The sequence below is a fragment of the Vigna umbellata genome, chromosome 1 (assembly GCF_029865625.1).
Source record: "Vigna umbellata cultivar VRB3 chromosome 1, Vumbellata_1.0, whole genome shotgun sequence".
Taxonomy (NCBI): Eukaryota; Viridiplantae; Streptophyta; class Magnoliopsida; order Fabales; family Fabaceae; genus Vigna; species Vigna umbellata.
In genome coordinates this window covers 13,771,295-13,798,710 of record NC_142165.1, presented here as the reverse complement: position 1 = coordinate 13,798,710, position 27,416 = coordinate 13,771,295, and the positions used below count along the sequence as shown (strand labels likewise).

Here is a 27,416-nt window from a genome sequence, read left to right as displayed (position 1 = left end):
AAGTAAATTTTTTTGAAAAATATTAGTTTTTATAAAAAAAAAATATTTTAAAATAATTAAACTTACTCATAATAAAATTATTTATATTAAAAAAGTTTAATTTAAAAATAATTTAGTCTAATTATTTTTATATTATTGTTATTTCTAAAATATCAATTTCTAAATCTTTATAAAAATAAAATTGTTTGAATATCTTACTAGAAATTACTGAATTATACTTTTAAATATATAAAAAAAAATCAAGTAAATTGAAAAATAGTTTACCGAAACCAAACTAAAAAGTATACTTCAAACAAGTTTAACTAAATCGAACTATTGATTCAGTTAACTATATATACCATTTTCTCAGCTATTTAAACTACATTCTTATTATATAAAAGATTAATAAGGGAACTAGCCATTGTACTTATTATCTTAAACTTATATATGAATAATTTTTTAACTCAAATTTACATATGATTTCATTTATAAATAATGAATAGCCACCAATATTTTATAGATTAATCTATAATAATAAACTAAGAAAATTTTTAACATTTTAAAATAGGAAAAAAACAATCATTACTGAAACTTCAATTTTTCCTAAATAAGAATATAGAAAGTGCTGTCATTTTTCGTGTAATATATATCTATGCAATCTTAATATGGAAACAAATCCGACAACTTATATTTATTAAGCGACAATTGAAAATTCAACTAAACGGATTTGAATTATTATCCACCTACTACTTCAGGAGTAACCTGCCTAAGAAACAGAAAATTCAGCACAATGATTGTATCACAAAATTACATGAACACAACATATAGTAAAGAAACATATTATAATTCTTCAAAACAGCTATACATGTCTTGAACATTTCCAAGTTCTATAAATTTATATTCCCCTTGCACGATTGAAATATTCAAATACTTCCCAAAAAATTCCAGAGCATCCTAGTACTCTGTTTAGTGACATGTTCTCATTCATCATTGTAAATAGGAAAACATCTCACTCTATCTATGAAAAAGATTCAGACAAAAACAGTCCTTGTTCAATGTCCAAAGTACTTTTTAAAAAACACCCACAAAAGTATTCAAAATACAAGATGCACAAAAGAGTGCGCAGTAAAGTTTGCTGCAAAAGAACCAATATTGTTCGAATTACAATAAACTTGAAATTAGACAGTGCCATAATCCCATTCTTCTTTAGGTCCATGGATAATTGCAAGGAACGTGCGGCTGTCGTACTGCTTAGTGATAAGACTTGCAAGAGTGCCGAAGTTGTTATAAGTGGCAGGGAGACTGACGATATCCTCAGGTGGATGCGTCTCATCTCCAGCGATAAACAGCATTCTAAGCTGTGCGCTCATGTCGGAGTAGTGGCTGCGAGGTAGGGTGCAGATTAAATCAGCAGATCCGAAAATAACTTCCAGTTTAAAGGTCCACCAAGCGGAGCCTGTTTTAACTCCGGCGTCAACGGACTTCAGGGGAATCCCAAGACGTGCGAGGGTCGGTACGTAGGTCAAATATTCAGCGAAGGGGTAAGCAGCAGCGGAACGACCTTCATGTTGAGTTCCTTCTGGGTAGGTTGGTATCATGATGAGGTTGGATTCCAGAGAATGAGATTGGAAAGAGCCAAATTCCTGTATAGCAAGAGCCAAAGGCAGAGGGAGTTCAATGTCCTTAGTGTAACTAGGGGCAGTAGTGTACCTGGTTGCATGTTGTCCATATGCAAGATTAATGCTACGTAGTTTTGCGTAGAGAGCCGTCATGCAAATGTCAGCAATATGCGGGACGTAAGTTGTAATCTCCGCGGTGATATCAGTAGGTCGCATGTCGCCAAGATTTTCATAGCGAACGGTAAGCACTTTGGTCATGACATCTTTGATAGAGTCACGAAAATAACGAACGTTAACGTTAAACGAACGCGCCGTAAGAGCTTTGCCTGCGCCAACTCGCCGGTAGCCGATTTCTCCTCGGTCCACAAGCTTGCGTAAATAAGTAGGATTGCCATCCAAAACTAATCGTTTTGTCAAGATGGGAACGAGCTCGTGAGCTGTAGGTTCTTGCCTTGGTGGCTGATCCGAACGACCGGAGACGACAATAGATAGGTCGATGGTAGGGTCTCCTTGGGAGGTCTCACCGGGGCCTTTCTTTCTGCCTGACGGGCCGTCGAAATCTGCATCGGAATGAAACATACCCTGTTTGGACTGCATCTCCAGGGAATCCTGTAATCAACCAGTTTGTCATAAAAAGCTGTAGAATGTACTTTTAGCAATAAGAAGAAAGTTTGAGAGTAGAAGACTTACAATGCGCTTAGGAATTTGAAGTGCTGATTCTGATGTGAACTGGCCTGATGATGTCATTCGAGCCCTCTTCCATTTAACATGACATGAAGGAGGAGAAGGGGGACTAGTCAAGTACCTGTACTACACATTTAAATTTTCGAGACAGAATTTGCATAAGCACATATTTAAATAAACTTATATATGTGTATGTGTTGGACAAACAAACATGACTTAGATTGAAATATTCTCATGTCTTCATCATGCTCAGTATGACTACCATTTACATTGTCTTTGTCTAGATTTAGGCCTCATCATCTCAGGGAAACACAAAACAGATTTAGAAAACATTAAAACAAAGTTGTGAATTTTGGTTTTCTTGAAAATCTCAGATCTTTTGAAAATGGCATTCCTTTCAAGTTTTGGGTTGAAAGGACCTAAAAAGTGAGTAGTTTTGAAAGATAAATATAAAATTTAGTGAAAGACACCTTCCAAGTATTCAAAACGAATTTTATATGCCTTAAAATAGGACTAAAGAAAGAAGTTTCACGTCAAAATTTATTGAGTCATAATCTAAGCTTTTAGAACTTGAAATGAACAAATTTTTGGTAAAACTGAACCCACTGAACTAAAATGTGTTGTGTAACTCTGATAGTCAATAGATTTAACGAACAACAAGAGTTTGGTGATATAAAGCTATGGAAAAAAGATTCTATACCAAAATCTCCCCTATGTAAAATGTTATTGAGAGCAAAAGTTAACCCTTTTTACAATTTTAGTAATTTTTATGTAACCTAAAATGACTATTTTTACCTTTGGTCATTTTTATGATAGTTTGAGTTTGAACTAACTGAATTTTTAATACTAGTTTCATTTACTTGTAATGTATTTACTTAAAGCTAAATCATGCTTTCCAATTCTTAGTCAGTTTCTTGCACTTGGAACTTTGAATGGGATAGTTGCTTCAACAAACACATATTACTCTCAGGTATCAAATGTGATCCCCTATGTGACAACCACCTTTCACAAAAATCTGCCTAAAATTCGGCAACATAACATCTGTATTTGTCCATAACCAAAATCTTAAACACACCAAAATGGCAAGGGTGAGTTCACACTCTCAGTCTTATAACTTAAAATGAACATTTCACCATAACATTCAATCAAACAATTTCTTAAATAACAAAGAGAGAGAGAGACTTTGAGGACCTACCTAGATTGCCATGAGAGAGACAACGATGGTGAGGAAACCAAAGCAGTGACTGGTGTGGGAGTTGCCAACGGCGCTAAACATAGAAGAATAATTAATATACACCACAGTGAAATTAAAAGTAACGAAATTATTAATTAAAATATATTCTTTAGACACAAAATATCCACAAGTAATGAAATTGTGTTTTAAATTGATTGATCTAGACTGGTGAGTTGAAATGATTATCAGTCCCAAATGCCACTTTAAACAGATTAAGGTTTTTTATGAGAGAGAATAAGATACGTTGTTCTTATTTTTATTTTTTCTGTTTTAAAATTCATTCGGGTGCCACACCATAGAGAAAAGAAAGTTACAATCAAAAGGATCCAGGGTTCAGAAGGGGGTTAAAGAGAATGAAGATGGTGAATTGATCATTCCAAATACTCCCCTAACTGTGTTATAAGCTGATCCTGACCTTGTTAAGGAACATCAGGGAGGTATACGTACATTGACTTTATCTTATTATTCTTTTTACTATCCTTTTTGTTGTGAAGATCATATGTATGCTTACTGCTGTTATATATCAACTATTGACATTCATGTACCAGTATGCCTAAGAAAAAAGGATTACCCGGCCTGGTGAGAGCAGCTGACAAAACTAATGCATAAGTGTTACCCTGACAAGTTATTTGCAAATGCTAATTCAACTGATGATTATGATAGTTGGATTTTTAATGTTAGGATACTCTACTCTCTTGGCTCTAGCAGTTCCTAAGTTCCTACAGGGTTGATCATTGCATACACACACTCTCTTTCTCTCGGTTCTAGCAGTTCCTAAGTTTCTATAGTTCATATATGTTACGGTATAAGGTAGAGGTAATAATAAGGGTTGGAAAGTATATGAGCAGAGAGAATATTTAGTATAAGTTAATTAAAGTAAATAAATATATATTTAGGGAAATATTCAATATAAGATATTTATAATTAAGGATATATGCTAGGATAATATACGGAGAGATATTTATATTAAATATAGGGATATTTATATTAAATGCAGATATATTCTAGGGAAATATTTAATAAGAGATGTGGGGGAAATAATTAGTATAAATAAAGTTAGAGTCTAGGGTTAAAGATATATTTTTGATAATTGAGTTTTGTAAATGCTCCAGGATAATTGACAGAGGTTATGCTCCCAATTATTGGTTGACTGAAGGAGGTTATGCTCCCAGTTAATATTTACTTGTGTTTACCAAGATATTACCATCAATAAAAGAGATTCATCCATCATTTGTCATTCGTTTATTGTTCTGTTACGTGTATGAGAGTGTGAAAAGGTTGTATTTGCCTAGTTTACGTACTCAGGTACGTAACAACATATGTGTCAGTAAATTCACTAGAGAATTCAAATTCAATCTAACGGCAATCCAAAGTCACAACAACTATATAAGCAGTAACATATATAACATACCAAACATTTAAGAATATTAACTGTAATTTAAATCAACCAAGAATATGTTGAAAAAAAAAAGAATTATTTTTGCACTAAATGAAAGAAAGAGAAAAATACCTTAGCAGAGGAAGAATATACAATTAATCTTAGCTACATCTTCAAAACTAACAGAATAAGATGAGAAAGAAATAAACAAATCCTAATAGAGGAAAAAGAAGTGAAATAGAGGGAGATTTATGATACTGGAATAAATTTTTTACTAAAATTTTACAACATGTTGGTCTGAGTTACACTAAACTTGTATTCTTCAAACAAAGTCTCAAATCTGAGCATTGAAGATGAAAACAAAAAATGATAAAAATTTGATTAGGAGAAAACTCTACTTCATATTTTCCAACAAATAACAGTCATTGAGCAAAGTCATACTTCGTGCCAATGTCATAATCATTCAGAAAGATTTAAAGTGTGACTACCATAGCTAGATATACGTTTCCAACACGCTCATTAGTTTAAACTAAGAACTAATCTAAACATTCACATATAATATTGATTAGAGAACTTACTTTTCTTTACGGGGAGATTTTCTTTTTCAAATAAATCAGTAGAGGATGTAGATGTGGAAGTAGAAGCCTCAATATCAGAAGCACGTTTTCTTTTGATAATTTCAACCAATTGTGGATATTCATTTTCTTCAATTATTTGAGAAATAGCTTTCTCTCCATGCAATCCGTGTGATGTGTACTTATCTTCATCATCACTTAGGTCCACGATCTTCTTTTCCAATTTGAATTTTACCCCTGCACGTACAAAGAATATGTGTTAAAACTTAACATTATTTTGTTAACATTATATACTTCAGGCAAAAGCTAGGACATTGAAGAGTAGTAGATTCTGGAATACAAGTAAAAAATTGGTTGTTTTCTCGGCATTTCTTGAAAAATACAGCCTCTAGCTCTTCAAGTAATTAACTACGTATACTTTGATCAAATTCAGAGCAGATACATGTAATTTTTTTTGTATGGATAAACAAAATGAGTTACCTTCTTTGCATACTTCTGTTTGCTCTTTCTTTTGTTCTTATTGAAAGAAAACATTTTCAGGAGAAAGGAAGAAAACACAAAAGAGATTACTTGCAGTTTAAAATTAGGACCCTCAAATATTATAGATGACCAGGATTCTACAACAAATCAAGCCATGGGTTGAACACCTGAGGAAGACAACGGCAACAACGATGTGTTTGGCTTGAGGATAAGAATGTAAAATACCTTAGGCTGGAAACAGGGGTAATTTGTCTGTGTTGGGGCCAATGAATGGTCTCACCTACCATGTGGATCACTTTCTCACCGCCTTACCTTGCATTTGCAAGTGGACATCTTAGTCTATGCTTCAAAAGTAATAAATTCATTGTGTAAACTTGGATGAACTTATTAATGATATTCTTACTTCAACAACAAGATTGGATGAAGTGAGGAGTGTGTGTTGTTAAATTTTGTCTACTAATTGTTGCAAACTGTGATGATTTAGAGTATTTGAATGTAATATGGTTCAGTCTTCAATTAATCCAGTTTCAGCAAGAATTGCTTGCCTCACCACACCATTTCAATTAATTTACTAAAACATGATTTCCACCAATAGCCATTTCCTTCAATAAATCTCATGGTTCAGGGCATAAAGAAATATGACTAAAGTATATCAATCAATTCAGTGTAATCATATTAAATATTTTTAAAGAAAATTATAAAATGTAAATATGTATAATAGATGTAAGAGATGAAAAAGAGAACAGAATTTCCATTTCCATACCTAATGCACCTACAGCATCCTCCTTGTTCCCTTTTTTGGGAGACTGACAAGTGCCAGTATCAACAGAGTAATGAGTATCTTCATCCCTTTGTAAAGAAACAGGCTCCCAAGTGTCATTTTCAAGCTCGTGGTCACTAACATCCTTTTCATCTTTGACAGCGAAAGAAACTCCAAGATTAGGCTCCACTTCAGTGTTCCCACAATTAGAGGGATCTTCACTCATCAAAGGCATAGTACTCTCTTCCAATTTCACATCACTGACAGGGAGTTTATTATATCTCCTCTCCAAAGATTCAAATAATGTCTCTGTCAGTTTACCATTTTCATTCTTCAACCCCTCTATGACAGTCAAGGACCTAGGTTTGGTTTTGGGTTAAAATGCCATAAGATCCAAAAGACGCAATCTTTTTTTGTGGGAGAAACTACCGAAGGAAGAAGGTGCTACTACGCTGCCTCCTCCTCTGGTGCAAGTAAACTTGCTACGAAGAAATGGAATTTGAGCTACGGAAAGAGAATTTGTTTTCAGATAAAAAAAATGAAAGAATAAAGGAAATTTCATTTGAAACGTACCTGCTGTGTTTTGATGGTGCTGGTTTTGATTAGAAGCAGCAAATCTTTGTTAACCTGCAAGGAATAAGCAAGAAGATGAAGTGAAAAAGGGCGGTAACCACGTATTGAATAAAAGACTGACTACGAAAAGAAAGTGGATTTGTAGTATTTCACAAAATTGAGTATATATTTCAGAAAATTAAATATTAATTAAATACTTCTTAATTTGTGACAGGCTTCTTTTATGCTACAAAATTTGTAATTAAAAAGAATATTGGCAAGAACCCATGTTCTTCAATAAGAAGAATTTAGAAAAAAAAAACTCTTAAAAAAATAAAAAAAATTCTAAAAAATTGATTTCTACGTTATTTTAAAATAATTAAACTTATTTATAATAAAATTAATTATTTTAAATCACTATTATTTCAAAAATATTAATTTCTAAATGTTTACAAAGATATAATCTTTATAACTTCTAAAATATCAATTTTAAATTTTTTACAAATATATAAAAATATTTGTTTCAATATCCTACTAGAAATTAATGAATTGAACTTAAAATATATATAAAAAAATCAAGTAAATTGAAAAGTAGTTTATCCAAACCCAACTAGAAAGTATACTTCAGCAACAAGTTTAACTAAATTAATCGAATTATTGATTTATTTAACTATATGTTCCACTTTATTAGCTAAACTAATTTAATTTCCAGAAACTAAAATAATTTTATTATCTAAACTACATTCTTATTATATAAAAGATGGATAAGAGAATTCATCATTTTATTTATTATATTAAATTCATATATAAATTAGTTTTTAACTCAAATTTACATATGATTTAATTTATTAATAATGAATAGCCACCAATATTTTATAGATTAATTCTACAATAATAAACTAAGAAAAATGTTAACATTTTAAAACGGGGGAAAAACAAATCATTACTGAAACTTCAAATTTTCTTAAATAAGAAAACAGAAAGTGCTGTCATTTTTCGTGTAATATATCTATGCATTCTTGAAACAAATCTGACAACTTATATTTATTAAGTAAGCAACAATTAAAAATTCAACTAAACGGATTTGAATAATTATCCACCTACTTCAGGAGTAACCTGCCTATAAAACAGAAAATTCAGCACAATGATTGTATCACAAAAACACATGAACACAACATATACTAAAGAAACATTATAATTCTTCAAAACAGCTATACATGTCTTAAACATTTCCAAGTTCTATAAATTTACATTCCCCTTGCATGATTGAAATTTTCAAATACTTCCCCCATAAAAAATTCCAAAGCATCCCTATAATCTATGTTTATTGACATGTTCTCATTCATCATTTTAAATAGGAAAACATCTCACTGTATCTATGAAAAGGAGCATGAAAAAGATTGAGACAAAAACATTCCTTGTTCAATGTCCAAAATACTGTCGTATTCCCACACCTTTACCAGCTGCACGAACACAACCAGGATGTTCTGGACGTCCAATAGCAATAGCAAGTATATCTTGACGCCCGGAGGGATGAAACATACCCTGTTTGGACTGCATCTCCAGGGAATCCTGTAATCAACCAGTTTGTCATAAATAACTATAGAATGTACTTTTAGCAATAAGAAGAAAGTTTAAGAGTAGAAGACTTACAATGCGCTTAGCAATTTGAAGTGCTGATTCTGATGTGAATTGGCCTGATGATGTCATTCGAGCCCTCTTCCATTTAACATGACGTGAAGGAGGAGAAGGGGGACTAGTGTTTGTCCGAGGCTCAATATCACATTCTAATGTCTGCTCTTCCCTTAATTTGATCTTTTCAGCCATTAATTTCTCCTCCAATACCTGATAACCCCCTCGAGATAACCGGTGAGGAGTATCGTTCTTCTTTTGGAATTCTTGAGCTTTTTTTCTCTTTTTCTGTATTCAATTATACACCATTATAGTTAATACTAATAACTAATTGCTACAATTACATTTAACAAAATAATAAATTTGAATTTACCTCCCAAGATGCAGTAGACCGAATCTCTACAAACTGCTTCCATGTATCCTCATTGATACCATACATACTGCATGGAGTCATTCCTTGGTTAATTTTGTCCTCATTCAAAGCCCATCGCGTGGTGAGATGGGTTTTAAAGTGTCTCCACAGGTTTGCAATTGAAGATAATGTCTTTCCCCTGACAGCTTCAGATGGTACTATCTCAAAGTGTGCCTACATATATAAATCAATTCCTATTTAATATACTAAATAAGAATAAATGCATATAGAGTATAAACAACTTAAATCAAGATTGCTTACCAAAATATCCTCCCAAAGCAACTTCTTTGTTGACTCCTTCACCTGATCCCATGAAGGATGCAAAATCGATACCTTCTCACGTGCCAATGCACCTAAATAGCTAGTAAATGTCTCACGGTTCGGACCTGATGGCCTCCCTGTAGCTGCATCAATGTAGACTTGAAGCCTCTTTTCACCGATGCGTCTTGTCAAGGTCCTCAAACGTGTGCTGCCTCTAACCTTCTTAACTAAAACCTTAGTAGCACTGTGAGAAGAAGCAGGTGGGCTAGTCAAGTACCTGTACTACGCATTTAAATTTTCGTCACACAAATTCGCATAATACAGTTAAGTACATATTTAAATGAAACATTCTCTAACATGACTTAGATTGAAATATTCTCTAACATGTCTTCATCATGCTTAGTATGACTACCATTTACATTGTCTTCGTCTAGATTTAGGCCTCATCATCTCAGGGAAACTCAAAACAGATTTAGAAAACATTAAAACAATGTTCTGAATTTTGGTTTTCTTAAAAATCTCAAATCTTTTGAAAATGACATTCCTTTCAAGTTTTGGGTTGAAAGAACCTAAAAAGTGAGTAGTTTTGAAAGATAAATCTAAAATTTAGTGAAACAAACCTTCCAAGTCTTCAATCTGAACTTTATATGCCAAAAAATAGGACTAAAGAAAGTAGTTTCACGTCAAAACTTATTGAGTAATAATCTAAGCTTTTAGATCTTGAAATGAACTAATTTTTTGTAAAATTGAACCCACTAATCTAAAATGTGTTGTGTAACTCTGATGGTCAATAGATTTAACGAACAACTAGAGTTTGGTGATATAATGCTATGGAAAAAAGATTCTATACCAAAATCTACCCTATGTAAAATGTTATCTAGAGCTAATGTTAACCCCTTTTACAATTTTAGAAATTTTTATGTAACCTAAAATGACTATTTTTACCTTAGGTCTTTTTTACGATAGTTTGAGTTTGAACTAACTGAGTTTTTAATACTAGTTTCATTTACTTATAATGTATTTACTTAAAGCTAAATCATGCTTTCCAATTCTTAGTCAGTTGCTTGCACTTGGAACTTTGAATGGGATAGTTGCTTCAACAAACAAACACATATTACTCTCAGAGATCAAATGTGATCCCCTATGTGACAACCACCTTTCACAAAAATCTGCCTAAAATTCAGCAACATAACATCTGTATTTGCCATAACCAAAATCTTAAACACACCAAAATGCAAGGGTGAGTTCACACTCTCAGTCTTATAATTTAAAATGAACATTTCACCATAACATTCAATCAAACAATTTCTTAAATAACAGAGAGAGAGAGAGAGTTTGAGGATCTACCTAGATTGGCATGAGAGAGACAATGATGGTGAGGAAACCAAAGGATTGCCTGGTGTGGGAGTTGCCAACAGCGCTAAACATCAAAGAATAATTAATATACACCATAGTGAAATTAAAAGTAACGAAATTATTAATTAAAATATCTTCTTTAGACACAAGATATCCACAAGTAACAAAATTGTGTTTTCAATTGATTGATCTAGACTGGTGAGTTGAAATGATTATAAGTGTCAAATGCCACTTTAAACAGATTATGGTTTTTTTATGAGAGAGAATAAGATAAGTTGTTCTTGTTTTTTCTTTTTTCTTTTTTAAAATTCATTCTTGGGAGCCACACCATAGAGAAAAGAAAGTTACAATCAAAAGGATCCAGGGTTCAGAAGGGGGTTAAAGAGAGTGAAGATGGTTAATTGATCATTCCAAATACTCCCCTACGTGTGTTGAAAGCTGATCCTGACCTTGTTGAGGAACATCAGGGAGGTATACATACATTGACTTTATCTTATTATCCTTTTTACTTGTATTTTATTATCCTTTTTGTTGTGAAGATCATATGCTTACTGCTGTTATATATTAACTTTTGACATTCATATACCAGTATGCCTTAGAAAAAAGGATTACCAGGTATGGTGACAGCAGCTGACAAAACTAATGCGCAAGTGTTACCCTGACAAGTTTTTTGCAAATGCTAAATCAACTGATGATTATGATAGTTGGATTTTTAATGTTAGGATACTCTACTCTCTTGGCTCTAGCAGTTCCTAAGTTCCTACAGGGTTGGTCATTGCATACACACACACACTCTCTTTCTCTCGATTCTAGTAGTTCCTAAGTTTCTATAGTTGATAGATGTGTTAGTAAATTCACTAGAGAAATCAAATTCAATCTAACGGCCAATCCAAAGTCACAACAACTATATAACCAGTAACATATATAACATGCCAAACATTTAAGAATATTAACTGTAATTTAAATCAACCAAGAATATGTTGAGAAAAAAAGAATTATATTTGCACTAAATGAAAGAAAGAGAAAAATACCTTAGCAGAGGAAGAATATACAATTAATTTTACCTACAGCTTCAAACACTAACAGAATAAGATGAGAAAGAAATAAACAAATGCTAATAGAGGAAAAGAAGTGAAATAGAGGGAGATTTAGGATAATGAAATAAATTTTTTACTAAAATTTTACATGTTGGTCTGAGTTACATTGAACTTGTATCCTTCAAACAAAGTCTCAAATCTGAGCTTTGAAGATGAAAACAAAAAAAGATAAAAATTTGATTAGGAGAGAACTCCACTTCAGATTTTCCAACAAATAACAGTCATTGAGCAAAGTCATACTTCGTGCCTATGTCATAATCATTCAGAAAGATTTAAAGTGTGACTACCATAGCTAGATATACAATTCCAACACGCTGATATGTTTAAACTAAGAACTAATCTAAACTTTTCATATAATATTGATTAGAGAACTTACTTCTCTTTGCAGGGAGATTTGGATGTTCATTTTCTTCAATTATTTGAGAAGTAGCTTTCTCTCCCTGCAATCCTTGTGATGTGTACTTATCATCATCATCTTCATCATCACTTACGTCCACGATCTCCTTTTCTAATTTGAATTTTACCCCTGCATGTACAAAGAATATGTGTTAAAAGTTAACATTATTTTGTTAACATTATATACTTCTGGCAAATGTTAGGAGAATGAAGAGTAGTAGATTCTGGAATACAAGTAAAAAATTGGTTGTTGTCTCAGCATTTCTTGAAAAATACAGCCTCCGGCTCTTCAAGTAATTAACTACGTATACTATGATCAAATTCAGAGCAGATACATGTATTTTTTTTTATATGGATAAACAAAATGAGTTACCTTCTTTGCATGCTTCTGTTTGCTATTTCTTTTGTTCTTATTGAAAGAAAAGATTATCAGGAGAAAGGAAGAAAAAGAGATGACTTGCAGTTTAAAAGTAGGACCCTCAAATATTATAGATGACCAGGATTCTACAACAAATCAAGCCATGGGTTGAACATCTGAGGAAGATAACGGGAACAATGCTGTGTTTGGCTTGAGGATAAGAACGTAAAATACCTTATGCTGGAAACAGGGGTAATTGTCTGTGTGGGGGTCCAATGAATGGTCTGACCTACCATGTGGACCACTTGCTAACTGCCTTACATTGCATTTGCAAGTGGACGTCTTAGTCTATGCTTCAAAAGTAATAAATTCATTGTGTAAACTTGGATGAACTTATTAATGATATTCTCACTTCAACAACAAGATTGAATGAAGTGAGGAGTGTGTGTTCTTAAATTTTGTCTACTAATAGTTGCAAACTGTTTTGAGTATTTTAATGTAATCTGGTTCAGTCTTCAATTAATACAGTTTGAGCAAGAATTGCTTGCTTCACCACACCATTTCAATTAATTTACTAAACCATGGTTTCCGCCAATAGCCATTTCCTTCTCTCAATAAATCTCATGGTTCAGCGTATAAAGAAATATGACTGAAGTATATTAATCAATTCAGTGTAATCCAATTAAATATTTTTAAAGGATATTATAAAAATGTAAATCTGTATTATAGATGTAAGAGATGAAAAGGAGAACAGAATTTTCATTTCCATACCTGCACCTACAGCATCCTCCTTGTTTCCTTTTTTGGGAGACTGACAAGTGCCAGTATCAACAGAGTAATGAGTATCTTCATCCCTTTGTACAGGAACAGGCTCCCCAGCGTCATTTTCAAGCTCGTGGTCACTAACATTCTTTTCATCTTTGACAGCGAAAGAAACTCCAAGATTAGGCTCCACTTCAGTGTTCCCATAATCAGAGGCATCTTCACTCATCAAAGGCATAGTACTCTCTTCCAACTTCACATCACTGACACGGAGTTTACTATATCTCTTCTCCAAAGATTCAAATAATGTCTTAAGTTTGTGCTTCTCGTCTGTCAGTTTACCATTTTCATTCTTCAACCCCTCTATGACAGTCAAATTCTTCTTAACTGCTTCCTCCAATTCAATGTTCTTCATGATAAGGACAGCAAGAGCATTTTTGTCCCCAACCTTCTCCTCTTTCAACACACGGATCTTGTCCTTCATTTCATCCATGGATTGGACATCATCTAGCATTTTTTTCCTAGACTCCTTCAGCTCATAAACTTCACTTTCTAAAGCAACGTTCTTTTTCCTTAACTCCTCAATAGCATGTTTTTCAACCAAGCCACCTGTTTTCACTTCCTTCAACAACTGCTCATAATTATCCTGGGCTCTCTTCCCCTTTTCACATTGCTCCTCTCTGATTTTCAGTCTCTCTTCGACTTCAATTCTCTCGAGCCTCTCCAGCTCAACCTTCTCCCTGAGTGGCCCAATTTCCGCCCTAAGTTTTGCTTCCCTCTTTACCAACTCTTGCTCAATTTTATCAAAATCCTCAGTTTTATACGCAGTACGCAGCACAGTAACTAGGTCGGATATGCTCATTTCCCCGTATTCTTTTTCATTGGCGATCGGGATGGACCTGGACAAGGACCCAGGTTCGGTTTTGGGTTGAAATGTCATAAGAGATCCAAAAATGCAAGCTTTTTTTGTGGGGATACTAGCGAAGGAAGAAGGTGCTACTACAGCTACCTCCTCCTCTGATGCAAGTAAACTTGCTAAGTAGAAATGGAATTTGAGCTACGGAAAGAGAATTTGTGTTCAGATAAAAAAAAATGAAAGAATAAAGGAAATGGAATTTGAGCTACGGAAAGAGTACCTGCTGTGTTTTGATAGTGCTGGTTTTGATTAGAAACAGCAAATCTTTGTTAGCCTGCAAGGAATAGGCAAGAAGATGATGAAGTGAAAAAGGGCGGGAACGACTATTGAATAAAAGACCGAATACGAAAAGAACGATTTCAACAGGTGAATTTGTAGTATGTGACGAGTGTATATTTCACAAAATTAAATATTATTAAATACTTTTTATTTTGTGGCAGGCTTTTTCTATCCTGCAATAATTATAATTTAAAAAAAAAATTATCGGCGTTTTCGTTTATTTACTCTTTTCTATTCTGCTATGATTATAATTAAAAAAATTATTGACATTCATTGTTTTTATTTTCTTTTTAATTTACTCATAAATGAATTACTCTGTGTGGAAATAATAAATCTGTTTAGTAAACTATCGTCATTAGAGGACGGGAGAAGTATTTCTTTTAAGCTATCTTATTAAAGAACAATTTTACATAACGAGTACATTATTTGATATAAGAGAGACATTAAAGCTAACATATTTTTGATTGAATTTATATTGATTAAATATTTGATGTAACGTCTGATTTTTAATACCTGATAAAATAAAATATTATAAGATTAATAATATAATTATTTTAAAAAATAAATAATTATAATAATAAATAATTAAGCATAACTTATAATTTTTGAATATTTTTATCTCAGATAACTATTTGACGAAGACTATTTCATATCATCATTGTTTTCTTCCAAATATGCATTAACATTTATCTCTCTTATCTTTACACAAATAAGCTCATCACAAAATAAACAAATAAAACATAAAAAGAAACAAATGGATAAGTTATTGTTCAAAAAAATTGTTCTAAAATATTTAAATTATATCAATTATAAACTCAACATGTATAAAATACAATAAATCATATATATTCACAAAAACAATCAGACTCAATTATTCGGATACATTTCTTTGATATTGGATTTTTTAGTAGTCCTACACTTGCAGTAGTTTTTATGTTCTGTAGAATAATAAACAAAAAGATTATCACCTTAAATTAACTCTGTTTTATAGAGTAATAAACAAAAGATTATCACCCTACTACTCACAAAGTTAACTCTCTTTACACTGATGACAAAATGGTCTATTGGCTAAAATCTTGTGTCATTTTCTCCCCTCAACCATTTTTTATTATGAGTTGAATGGTTAGTAGGATATTTTTTCACTAACCTCCTATGTGTCAATACATTCACTAAGATCATTACCACAGAGAAATTGTCCTTGAATTTTTTTCAACACCGTCACCATAATGTCCACAATCATATCATCACCTCAATTAATAATAAATAATATTATAAACATATATAATTTCCATCACATGTTTTTCTCAAACAAACCAAAGAAAAAAACAAATTCAATCATACAAACTGACACTCATATATGGCACTCAACGTCAAACCTTTCCTGACGCTCAGCGACAATATTGACATTCAACATCATTTTTCTTGCAAAAGTTTGCACTCAATGGTACTTTCTGTTACTCAACATTCTGAAGCTAAAATAATCCAAACTTGCAATACAAAAGTTTCTCTCAACATGTCTTACTGTCGCCTAGTGCCAAGGCATTCCCAAAAGTGCTTAGCGATATAAACTCATGATTAGCGACCTTGAAGCTAAAATGCTCTCGGACACAATAAGTCTGACGCTCAGCTATACTAGACACACTAACAAATAAAATTATATGATTTGGGGAAATGAGACTTGTTCAATTGATCAATTTGGTATTTATTTCTTTGTACTTTGGTAAAAAACAGTTTCAAATATCAAGACACATACTAATTGACTTAAGTGTTGAAATTCTAACCTTCATAGTTAACACAAAATCAACCAAAAAGATTCAAACATGACAATCATTCAAAACATACCATATCATAAGAAACAGTCAAATTTCATCCCAAAAATGCATTCAAGCAACAACATGCTAAGTCATCAAATTGATCAAAATCACACACACAAAATGATTAGTTTCCACCCAACAACTCACAAGATTCGAACCAGCGAAACTCTTCTCAACTTGCATGATGCTTTATTTACACACAAAAACATCACAAAAATGACAAGGACATATCCTTATGATCATCGATGAGCAAATACTCATATAGATGACTAAAAATACGCATATAAATGAAAGAAGATTCACATGCAACAAATAAGAAAAAAAACTAACAAAAGGCTAAAACTCAACTCACACAAAAGGAAAAATTAATCTATCCAAATTGAAAAACTTACCATAATGATTAATTATACAATTTCGATTCTTCAACTAGAATGAAAGAGAAATAACTCTTAAAAAAAAATTCACAGAACTCAAAAATATGTTTTTTTTTTAAATTATATATTTTAAAATAATAAAACTCATGGATAAAGTGATTTTGTATTATTTTTTAATATTAAAATAATTTAATCTTATTATTTTTAATTTTTTGTTATTTTATATGTTTTTATATTTGACATATATATATATATATATATATATATATATATATATATATATATATATATATATATATATATATATAATAAAAGGTGTAATTTTTTAATTATATCTACTTTGGAATATTTAATACTCTGACAATGTTTAATAGTTTAAATACATCTTTTCTTACAATTTTTTAAGTAAACATAAAATCGTAATAAAATTCTAAACTTTTTAACAAGGGTGATTGACGAGGGAGAAGGAAACAAATCTTACATTTACATAAAAGAAAAAACTTATAACCTCAAACATTAGATATCAGAATTATTGCGAGGGTATAATTGTACAATAGAAATTTCGAAAACATTTTTGCAGTGCTAAAATGTTTTTTTTTAACAAAGTAAATCTAAATATATATTATGTATTTATTTATATTTTTTTAACACCGTTATACAAAACATCATTTTGCAGAGAAAATATTTCCAAAATAGTTTTAAACGTATTTTTTATATGAAAACCTCAATCTCATAAATCATATTTAAATATTTTATTAGTAGTATTTTGTGTGTAAAAGCATTAAAAAACATTTTATACGCATATGTATTTTTACCAGAAAAATAGACATGCTTTTATATAAAAACATTTTTTTCTCATAATTACTCCTGTTGATAGGAATTTATATTAAACCAGTCTTAATTTATATTAAACCTTTAATATTTCATTTGAATATTAGTAATTTTAGGAAAATAATAAAGAGTTAGGTTAAAGAAATACATGGTTAACGTCACCTTCTACTTGGCCGACAACAATTAAAAAAAAAAAAAAGAGACAATGTTTCATTTTAATGGTATTTTTTTTTTCAAGCTTGTTCCTTTTTCTGGGAATGCCACCCTTTTGTCTCTTTTACTACTTTGTTCCTTCAACTAAACTTGAGTCTTGCCCACCAAGTTACCATCTTTCCAACGAACCCCATTTTTCTGTTGACCCTTTCACTCTTACATTTTTTACTACACTTTTCTGCACTCAATTTCCACTCTTTATAACCTCAAAAACTTCGAACTCCCATTTCTTCCAAGCACAGACCACATTTTCAAGTTCAGAACATTCAGCAAATTTTGATTTTCATCTTCATTTTAAGTACCATGTTGTCTCTTTCCTTACCCCTTTCCAACAATGTTCTCCTCCAACCCGTTTTCCTTCATGGCTTATCCGGATTCTTCCACCTTCTGTTGCTCATCGCGGTTTCACTGTCATGGGTTTGGAAGAAATTCACAACACGTATCAGGGATGATTCGGAGGAGAAACACGACAACATCCTCTTCAAAACAGCCGTGTTTTGTTCTCTTGGTGTTTCTACGTTCAGTTTTCTCCTCGGTTTGTTCAATTACTTCTATTGGTACTCTAGTGGCTGGTCAGAAGAGAATTTCGTGAACCTTTTGGATTTGGCGCTCAGAACACTTGCATGGGGCGTTGTTTGTGTTTGCTTGCACAGGGGGTTTTTCAGTTCTGGCGAGAGAAGGTTCTCATTCCTCTTCAAAGCCTGGTGCGTCTTGTACCTCTTTGTGTCTTGCTATTGCTTCGTGGTCGACACTGTTGTTATATCAGAGAGACGCGTTGCTTTGCAAACTCAGTGCATGGTTTCTGATGTGCTTTCCACTTGTGTTGGTTTGTTATTCTGTTACGTCGGGTATTTTGTGAAAAACAAAGGATATGTGAGAGCAAAAGAACATGACGGTACTCAGGAACCTCTTTTGGACGGTGAAACAAATGTTGCTGATGCCTTAGAGACAAAAGAGGCCAAGGGTGGGGACACTGTTACCCCTTTCTCACATGCTGGCCTTTTGAGCCTTCTTACCTTCTCTTGGGTGGGTCCTCTTATAACTGTTGGCAATAAGAAGGCCCTGGACCTTGAGGATGTTCCTCAACTAGACAGCAGAGACAGTGTAGTTGGAGCTTTTCCTGGTTTCAGAGATAAACTTGAGGCTGATTGTGGTGCAATTAATAGTGTCACCACACTAAAGTTGGTGAAGTCCCTGGTAATGATATCGTGGAAGGAGATTCTGTTCACAGCTTTTCTTGCTTTGTTTCACACTTTGGCTTCTTATGTTGGTCCTTATCTTATGGATGGTTTTGTTGAGTACCTTGATGGACAACGGCTTTATGAAAACCAGGGCTATGTTTTGATTTCGGCCTTTTTCTTTGCAAAGATTATAGAGTGTCTTTCTCAATTGCATCGGTGCTTTAGGTTGCAGCAAGTTGGACTTCGGTTTCGTGCATTGCTTGTCATGATGATCTATAACAAGGCTCTGACCCTTTCTTGTCAATCAAAGCAGGGCCACACTGACGGGGAAATAATCAATTTCATGGCTGTTGATGCTGAAAGAGTTGGTGTCTTCAGTTGGCACATACATGATTTGTGGATGGTGGCTTTGAAAGTTACATTGGCCTTTTTGATTTTGTATAAAAACCTTGGGCTGGCTTCCATTGTTGCTTTTGTTGCAACTACTGTAGTTATGCTGACAAATGTTCCCCTGGGATCATTGCAAGGGAAGTTTCAAAAGAGGTTGATGCAGTCGAAAGATACAAGAATGAAAGCCACAACTGAGATTTTAAGGAATATGAAGATTCTCAAACTTCAAGGATGGGAAATGAAGTTTCTATCAAAAATAACTGAGCTCAGGAAAACTGAGCAAGGTTGGCTTAAAAGAGGTGCCTTTACTGCAGCCGTTACCTCGTTTTTGTTTAAGGGTTCCCCCACATTTGTAGCCGTGGTTACCTTTAGTACTTGTATGCTTATAGGGGTCCCCCTAAAATCTGGGAATATCTTGTCTGCACTCGCAACTTTCGAGATTCTTCAAGAGCCCATCTATAATCTTCCAGGTACAATTTCGATGATAGCACAGACTAATGTGTCTCTCGATAGGATTGCATCATTCCTTCGTCTGGATGACTTACCCTCTGATGTTGTAGAGAAGCTTCCCCGGGGAAGTTCTGATACAGCAATTGAACTAGTTGATGGAAACTTTTCTTGGGAATTATCTAACCCAACACTGCAAAATATAAATCTTAAAGTTTTTAATGGGATGAAGGTTGCAGTTTGTGGCACTGTTGGATCAGGCAAATCTACTTTACTTTCTTGTGTATTGGGAGAAGTACCTAAAATATCAGGCATCCTTAAGGTTTGTGGAACAAAGGCCTATGTTACTCAATGTCCATGGATACAAAGTGGCAAGGTTGAGGATAATATATTGTTTGGTAAACAAATGGATAGGGAAAAATACGAGAAGGTACTTGAAGCGTGTTCCCTGAAGAAGGATCTGGAGATTTTGCCATTTGGTGATCAGACAATCATAGGAGAGCGGGGAATAAATTTGAGTGGTGGACAAAAACAAAGAATACAAATCGCACGTGCACTTTACCAAGATGCTGATATATATCTATTTGATGATCCTTTCAGTGCTGTGGATGCTCACACGGGCTCTCACCTCTTCAAGGTAACTTGGTTTCATTATTTTGTTCATTATGTGCAATATAACCTGAACTACTATAATTGTATGCACATGGCAGAATGCAAATCATCATTGATTTAACTCTTATATAATTTTATTCTTCCAACTGCATGGCTCTTGTATTATTTCGTAAGTGAACTTTTCCATTTTTTGTATGCAAGGAATGCTTGTTAGGCCTTTTAAGTTCAAAAACAGTGGTTTATGTCACTCATCAAGTCGAGTTCTTACCTGCTGCTGACCATATATTGGTGAGTGGTTTCTCATAAATTATTAACCATGAATGTAAAATATAGCTTTGTTTTTAAATCCGTCATGTTATCTTTGTCGTTAGGTTATGAAAGATGGGAAAATTACTCAATGTGGAAAGTATACTGATTTGCTTAGTTATGGAACTGATTTTATGGAACTTGTTGGTGCACACAAAAAAGCTCTGTCTACGCTAGATTCATTGGATGGAGAAAATGTATCTAATGAAATAAGCACCTTGGAACAAGATGTAAATGTCTTTGGCACGCAAGGTTCTAAAGAAGAGGAGGCAAGTAAAGATAGACAAAATGGCAAAACAAACGAAAGTGAACAAAAAGGTCAGTTTATTCAGAAAGAAGAAAGGGTGAAAGGTAAAGTTAGCTTTTCAGTTTATTGGAAATGTATCACAACAGCATATGGAGGAGCTCTTGTACCATTTATATTGTTAGCTCAGATTCTTTTTCAAGTTCTTCAAGTTGGCAGCAATTATTGGATGGCTTGGGCGACTCCCGTCTCAACAAATGTGGAACCACCTGTTGAAGGAATAACTCTTATAGTAGTTTATGTTAGTTTGGCTATTGGAAGTTCATTATGCATCCTTGCCAGATCAATGCTTCTTGTCACAACTGGTTATAAAACAGCTACCATACTCTTCACTAAAATGCACTATTGCATTTTCCGTGCTCCAATGTCATTTTTTGATTCCACTCCAAGTGGGCGAATCCTTAACAGAGTATGTAAACCTCATTCTTTTCATTTTTGTCCTTACTTTAAGAGATACTATTTCTGTCATAAATAACATTTTTCCTCTAGATTAGTGGTAACCTTATTTTGTTGTTTGTTTTCAACTACTCATTATTTAATATTGTGTCACTTGTCTCTCCTCCTGTTCTCTTCCAGGTTTCAACTGATCAAAATTCATTGGATACAAACATTCCTCGTCAAATTGCATCATTTTCCTTCATTATGATCCAACTTCTAGGAATTATAGCAGTGATGTCTCAGGCCGCATGGCAGGTTTTCGTTGTCTTTATACCTGTGATTATAGTCAGCATTTGCTATCAGGTATTAATTTGACAGCGTAATGTAGACTTTTATAATAAGGTGGCATACATTTCTTTCATTACTTTCATTCTTGTTTGGCAATGGCTTTACCTGCATGGATTATGTATCAATTTTATTCTACGAGATTGACTTCAATACACGATATTTTAAGATGTTTACTAAGATCTGTCAAACTTGTAATTCTGCAGCAATATTATATTCCATCAGCCAGAGAACTATCACGTTTAGTTGGAGTCTGCAAATCCCCACTCATACAACACTTTTCTGAAACAATCTCTGGTACTTCAACCATTAGAAGCTTTGATCAGCAGTCAAGATTTCAGGAAACAAATATGACACTGAGTGATGGGTATTCTCGGCCAAAGTTCAACATTGCCGGTGCCATGGAATGGTTGTGCTTCCGCTTAGATATGCTGTCTTCTATTATATTTGCCTTTTCCTTAATATTCATAATATCAGTTCCACCGGGATTCATAGATCCAGGTGCGTCATTCCAGTCTGGTATCTGTTACAAATCAAAGTTTAGTATGCTAACGTAATGTGGAATTGAACATGATTGTTTTCCTTTTTTATGAATTTTGTGACTTTGAAGGCCTTGCTGGTTTAGTGGTTACATATGGGCTAAATTTGAACAATATACAAGCTTTGATGATATGGAATCTATGCAAAATGGAGAGCAAAATTATATCAGTAGAGAGAATACTTCAGTATACTTGTATTCCTAGTGAGCCTCCCCTTGTTATAGATGAAAATCAGCCAGATTCTTCTTGGCCCTCAAATGGCGAGGTTGATATACAAAATTTGCAGGTACTTCAAGCTATTACATTCTTGGTTTCTTTTGATTTCTTTTATTCTGAGGCCATTCCATTTAAGATATGCGTGTAAAGTTTTATGTTCTTAAATTATTAGAAGCTAGTTTCTAAAACTAGAAAATCATGCCGACATATTTCATAACGTAATTTATACATGGTGTTTTGTGCTATGTTTAAAATAATGTGTTGCCCATTGTGAAGGTTCGCCATGCTCCACATCTTCCACTTGTGTTGTGTGGTCTTACGTGCAAATTTCATGGAGGACTGAAAACTGGTATTGTTGGGAGAACAGGAAGTGGTAAATCCACACTCATACAAACGCTTTTCCGAATTGTTGAGCCTGCTGTTGGAAAAGTTATGATTGACAACATCAACATCTGTTCCATTGGACTTCATGATTTGAGGTCTAGACTAAGCATTATTCCTCAGGATCCAACAATGTTTGAAGGGACAGTAAGAAATAATCTGGACCCCCTGGAAGAACACACTGATGAAGAGATTTGGGAGGTGGGTTGGTTTTATATGGGGACACTATGTTCTGTTCAAAAGATTATACTTGTAATTTTTCTTGAAAGATAGTATTGCGCTCGTTAACATTCTTTTTAAATAGGCCTTGGATAAGAGTCAACTTGGAGATGAAGTTAGAAAGAAAGAAGGAAAGCTTGACTCCAAAGGTTTGTCTTGGAATCTTGTTGAACATAACTGTGTAGGAAATCTAATCTTGAACTTATTGCTAATGTTCAAGTTGATGTTGTAGTTAGTGCGAATGGTGAGAATTGGAGTATGGGTCAGAGACAGTTGGTCTGCCTTGGCAGGGTGCTGCTTAAGAAAAGCAAGGTTTTGGTTCTTGATGAAGCCACTGCATCAGTCGATACAGCAACGGATAATTTGATTCAGCAAACTCTCAGGCAACATTTCGCTGACTCCACAGTTATTACCATTGCACACAGAATAACTTCAGTTCTTGACAGTGATATGGTTCTGCTTCTTAGTCAAGGTTAAGAAATGCTCTCGTTCTTCATATAGCATTGATATTCTTTGCACCTTGATGTTTCATTTTCTGATTTGGCTAGACATTGGTGCAGGACTTATTGAGGAGTATGACACCCCAACAAAATTGCTAGAGAATAAGTCTTCATCTTTTGCTCAACTTGTTGCTGAGTATACCATGAGGTCCAAGTTCAGTTTTGAGGAATCTGATGATCACTGATTGAAATTGAAGCATACAGAAACAGAAATGTTTCTTGACAATGACGAAAATCCGGGCGGTAACATGGATTTTGTGTTGCTTTTCCAAGATAAACGTATTTCACAAAATAGGTTTGTAATGTGGAGGGTAATGCCCTAGTCTCTTTGCACAGGTGAATGAAGAAATTATACACAGTGAAATAGAAAACCAAATTGATTTTGGTGCATTCCTGGTATGTGTAGACCAAAGACAGAATCTACCTGTTGGAGAAGAGATATTTTTACCAATCACTCTCTGGGAAAAATGCTCTTGTTCAGTGTATGCTTAATTGACAAATTTAGTTATAGGTAATCTTTTTATAAAAGGAATAACCTTTACTCATTTTTATAATACAATCTCACATGAGTGGGAAAACATGAGATGATGAACTTAGAAAGATTATCACTCCATTGAAATGACTTTGCAGATGTTAATTCTTAACAAAAGCTTCACCTTGTGTTAGAGTGATTCAACAAATTTTTGTTTCCATAGCTTTTACTGATTCGATTGTTGCTTATGATAGTAGATTTTTTGCTTGTTTTAATGCATTACAGTATTATAATGAATAGGCTAACAAATACATTGTTTGAAAACATGTTCTTGTTCATGTTGTTCGAGTAAATCCTTAGTTTAGTCCCTCAGTCAAAGGCACACGCATCACAAGATTATTATCTAACAACTTTAGTCATTTTAAAACGTTGTTATATTGATACTGCAAATATTTTACCATTAGTTCCTCAAAGTTTACATCTTCCCACATGAGTACCTCAATAACATATTTTGAAATGAATTAGTTAAAAATAAACCATTAATGTACTTATAATATTTCAGTTCTTCTTTTGCATGTATAAATAAACCAGATGGAGATAAAGAGGGAAGAAAATAAAGTTAATAGGATTCTACTTACACATAGTCGTGATAGATATCTTAAAGAAAAACATCCTAAAAATACAGATAAGAACTTTGAAGAAGATATATATATATATATATATATATATATATATATATATATATATATATATATATATATATATATATATATATATATATATATATATATATATATATATATGTTTCCTCAATAGTATGACATTGCTGCTGATTTGGAATCGGCTTTCGTGGTAATAATTGTTTTATTCTCTGTAGAGAATTTTAGATTATACATGTTTTTTATATCAATTTATTGAAATAATACTTATATATAGTCAATTATTCATAAATTTATTACGATTTTATTTTTAAAAATATTTAGAATTAAGAAAGAAAAAAAGTACTTAAATTACTATTAATCTCAGTTAATCATTATAAGACTATTAGGCATAGGAACTTCATATTCCACATAAATTCTAACCATTTTAAATTCATGATTGAAAAATAATTTTTTTTATGATTATATATTTTTAATATTATTACAAGAATGCAACTATAAAAATAAGAATGTGGGAGATAATATAAAAATATCATTAATAATTCACTTAGAAAAATATATTCACCTCTATAAAGGTGCAAGAAATGCACTAAAAAATTAATTACATTATAAATTATGCGATGTTGTGTTGGAAAATAATAGATATAAAAAAGACCTAAATTATTTTGAGTATTATCATACCATTCTGGCATCCATTTTCTTACCCTTGATTTTCTATCAATCTTTTTTTCCTCAGCTTTTTGTCACATGCATTTCAACTTAACATCTTTCTTATTTTCCTTTTTCATCATTTCATCATTCTCATGTGATTCTAAATTTAATGAAGCTTCTATCAATGGAAATATCATCTAGCCATTTATGTTATCAATAAAACTCATAATACAAGTCCATCAAATAATGTTTCATTCAAAACTAAGAATATCAATCCATTTAAATTTCTGTATAGGTTATAATTGTTGTTAGCTTGGGAAGGATTAGAGGTATAGAATATATATTAGAAAGTTTTATAACATCTTTTATGAAATTTAAAATTTTAATTGCATTATTTAATATTAACATCAATTCTTAAATAAGATACAAAGTAAAATGAACAAAGAAATTTTAGAGATTTTCTAAGTGTGACAAATAACTTTATATTTATTTTTTCTAACATTATTTATTCTATAAGTATCATTAAGTTTAAATATTACATCACTTAATTAAAGAATACAAATAGCAAAAAGTATATTTTAAAAAATAAATGAAAATAAATTACACTTTCTTGAAAGTAACTTTTCATTGTAATGAAGAAGTGGTGGACATGAATCCCTCTGAATGTGATGTATATCTTATTGTGTACTTTATTATGTCTTCTCTTGTCAGCATTTATGGAAATAAAGTCAGCCATTATAAATGCAGTGGTCCCAATATAATATAAATTCAACAAGAAAAGACAAAGAAAAGTTGGTGGAAAAAAGAAAAAAATATGATATTTTTAAAATATTTAAGAATTTAAAACTTTTAAAATATTGTGTTAAATAGCGATGGGCGAAAAAGTAGAGAGAAAGAATTTTGTCACATATTTATAATTTTAATTTCTAAATTTAAAATAGTTAAATATCTAATATTTAGTTGTTGACTAGAAATTTTATGGAAAAAAGTATAACGATGGTATTTTTTTTCTTAGGAACATGATTGTCCATAGTGGATATTAGTGAAAATATTTTTTTACTATAAAAAACATATTAAACTATAAGATATATTTTATTAAAAATAATTTTAAAAAGTTAATATGTATAATTTTTTGTTATATATAAAAAGTTTTTTATTATAAATAATTATTTGAATTCGAAAAGGTAATTATTAAAATGATATAATTAAAAAATAAATTTATTTATTATGGTTAATTTTTAAATTTATAAAATAATTATTAAAACGTAAAATTGAAAAGAAAAAGTATTATAAGAATCTATAACAGTATAGATGATATAACATTAAATACTAAACATTACCGATGTTCAATATAAAAGATGTTTTATTGGAAAGTTTGAATTTTAGATTGTAACGCACGTCACCTTCTACCACGTCATGAATACAAAAATCACAGCCAGTTTTGCAACTATTTCCGCGAAGGAAAGTAGCTGTCTGTATTTCTTAGATAATAAATAAAGTTTTGAATATTAAATTTTATTACGTTGTTTTTACTTTTATGATGGATTTTAACGGGTTTAATAGTAAGTTTAATTAAATTTTAAGACTTTAGTAATATTGTAAATTGAATATGTTTAATTGATTCTCTATTAAATTTGTTAGGATTAAAAAAATTTATGCCTTTTTTATTAAATTTTTATCATGTGTTTTTCTATTGTGTTGTTATAATTATATTATCTTATCATATGTAAAGACCTGAAAAATGTATGGGTTATTGGGCTTATTTTGAGGCAGTCAGGTCCGTAAGAATTAAGGACACTATGACCTTAGAAGAAATTTTGAAATCTGAGTTCATTAGCTAATTCTCCTTTCTCT

General features: G+C 32.3%; 3 protein-coding genes across 5 annotated transcripts; 1 reads left to right on the top strand and 2 right to left on the bottom strand.

The window, feature by feature from the left end:
• Positions 1–1,027: 1,027 nt before the first annotated feature.
• On the bottom strand, positions 1,028–7,419 carry LOC124838614 (uncharacterized). Of its 2 annotated transcripts, none has more exons than XM_047314265.2 (6): positions 7,283–7,419; positions 6,713–7,213; positions 5,473–5,706; positions 3,478–3,550; positions 2,289–2,403; positions 1,028–2,207 (listed from the first exon to the last, which is right to left on the bottom strand). In XM_047314265.2, exons 2-6 carry the CDS (start codon positions 6,942–6,944, stop codon positions 1,158–1,160), a joined length of 1,704 nt encoding a protein of 567 aa, XP_047170221.2. In that variant the 5' UTR covers positions 6,945–7,213; positions 7,283–7,419; the 3' UTR covers positions 1,028–1,157. The 2 variants fall into 2 exon arrangements, with proteins under 2 accessions (XP_047170221.2, XP_047170222.2); XM_047314266.2 differs by having other exon boundaries at positions 6,713–7,191; positions 7,283–7,410.
• A 1,010-nt stretch (positions 7,420–8,429) lies between these two features.
• LOC124838615 (uncharacterized) lies at positions 8,430–14,780 on the bottom strand. Of its 2 annotated transcripts, none has more exons than XM_088096189.1 (8): positions 14,672–14,780; positions 13,545–14,592; positions 12,396–12,545; positions 10,914–10,986; positions 9,567–9,843; positions 9,267–9,479; positions 8,915–9,181; positions 8,430–8,833 (listed from the first exon to the last, which is right to left on the bottom strand). In XM_088096189.1, exons 2-8 carry the CDS (start codon positions 14,473–14,475, stop codon positions 8,684–8,686), a joined length of 2,061 nt encoding a protein of 686 aa, XP_087952315.1. In that variant the 5' UTR covers positions 14,476–14,592; positions 14,672–14,780; the 3' UTR covers positions 8,430–8,683. The 2 variants fall into 2 exon arrangements, with proteins under 2 accessions (XP_087952315.1, XP_087952319.1); XM_088096193.1 differs by having other exon boundaries at positions 9,567–9,810.
• Positions 14,781–18,217: 3,437 nt separating this feature from the next.
• LOC124839317 (ABC transporter C family member 3-like) lies at positions 18,218–24,372 on the top strand. Its single transcript, XM_088096185.1, has 10 exons — positions 18,218–20,617; positions 20,794–20,880; positions 20,964–21,611; positions 21,779–21,943; positions 22,132–22,426; positions 22,536–22,750; positions 22,957–23,262; positions 23,366–23,429; positions 23,513–23,752; positions 23,841–24,372. The coding sequence occupies exons 1-10, from the start codon at positions 18,266–18,268 to the stop codon at positions 23,963–23,965; spliced, it is 4,497 nt and encodes a 1,498-aa protein (XP_087952311.1). The 5' UTR covers positions 18,218–18,265; the 3' UTR covers positions 23,966–24,372.
• The last annotated feature ends 3,044 nt before the right edge of the window (positions 24,373–27,416 follow it).

Excerpts from the sequence above, each read along its gene's own strand:
- LOC124838614 (XM_047314265.2), bottom strand. The coding sequence starts at position 6,944 with ATGCCTTTGATGAGTGAAGATCCCTCTAATTGTGGGAACACTGAAGTG. Across the intron at positions 5,707-6,712 it reads GGATGCTGTAGGTGCATTAG|GGGTAAAATTCAAATTGGAA; the intron begins GTATGGAAATGG and ends TTGTACGTGCAG. Across the intron at positions 3,551-5,472 it reads AAATCTCCCCGTAAAGAAAA|CGCCGTTGGCAACTCCCACA; the intron begins GTAAGTTCTCTA and ends TTCTATGTTTAG.
- LOC124838615 (XM_088096189.1), bottom strand. The coding sequence starts at position 14,475 with ATGACATTTCAACCCAAAACCGAACCTGGGTCCTTGTCCAGGTCCATC. Across the intron at positions 9,844-10,913 it reads TCTCTCTCATGCCAATCTAG|GTACTTGACTAGCCCACCTG; the intron begins GTAGATCCTCAA and ends TGCGTAGTACAG. Across the intron at positions 8,834-8,914 it reads TTCAAATTGCTAAGCGCATT|GATTCCCTGGAGATGCAGTC; the intron begins GTAAGTCTTCTA and ends GGTTGATTACAG.
- LOC124839317 (XM_088096185.1), top strand. The coding sequence starts at position 18,266 with ATGTTGTCTCTTTCCTTACCCCTTTCCAACAATGTTCTCCTCCAACCC. Across the intron at positions 20,618-20,793 it reads CGGGCTCTCACCTCTTCAAG|GAATGCTTGTTAGGCCTTTT; the intron begins GTAACTTGGTTT and ends TTTGTATGCAAG. Across the intron at positions 22,427-22,535 it reads ACCGGGATTCATAGATCCAG|GCCTTGCTGGTTTAGTGGTT; the intron begins GTGCGTCATTCC and ends GTGACTTTGAAG.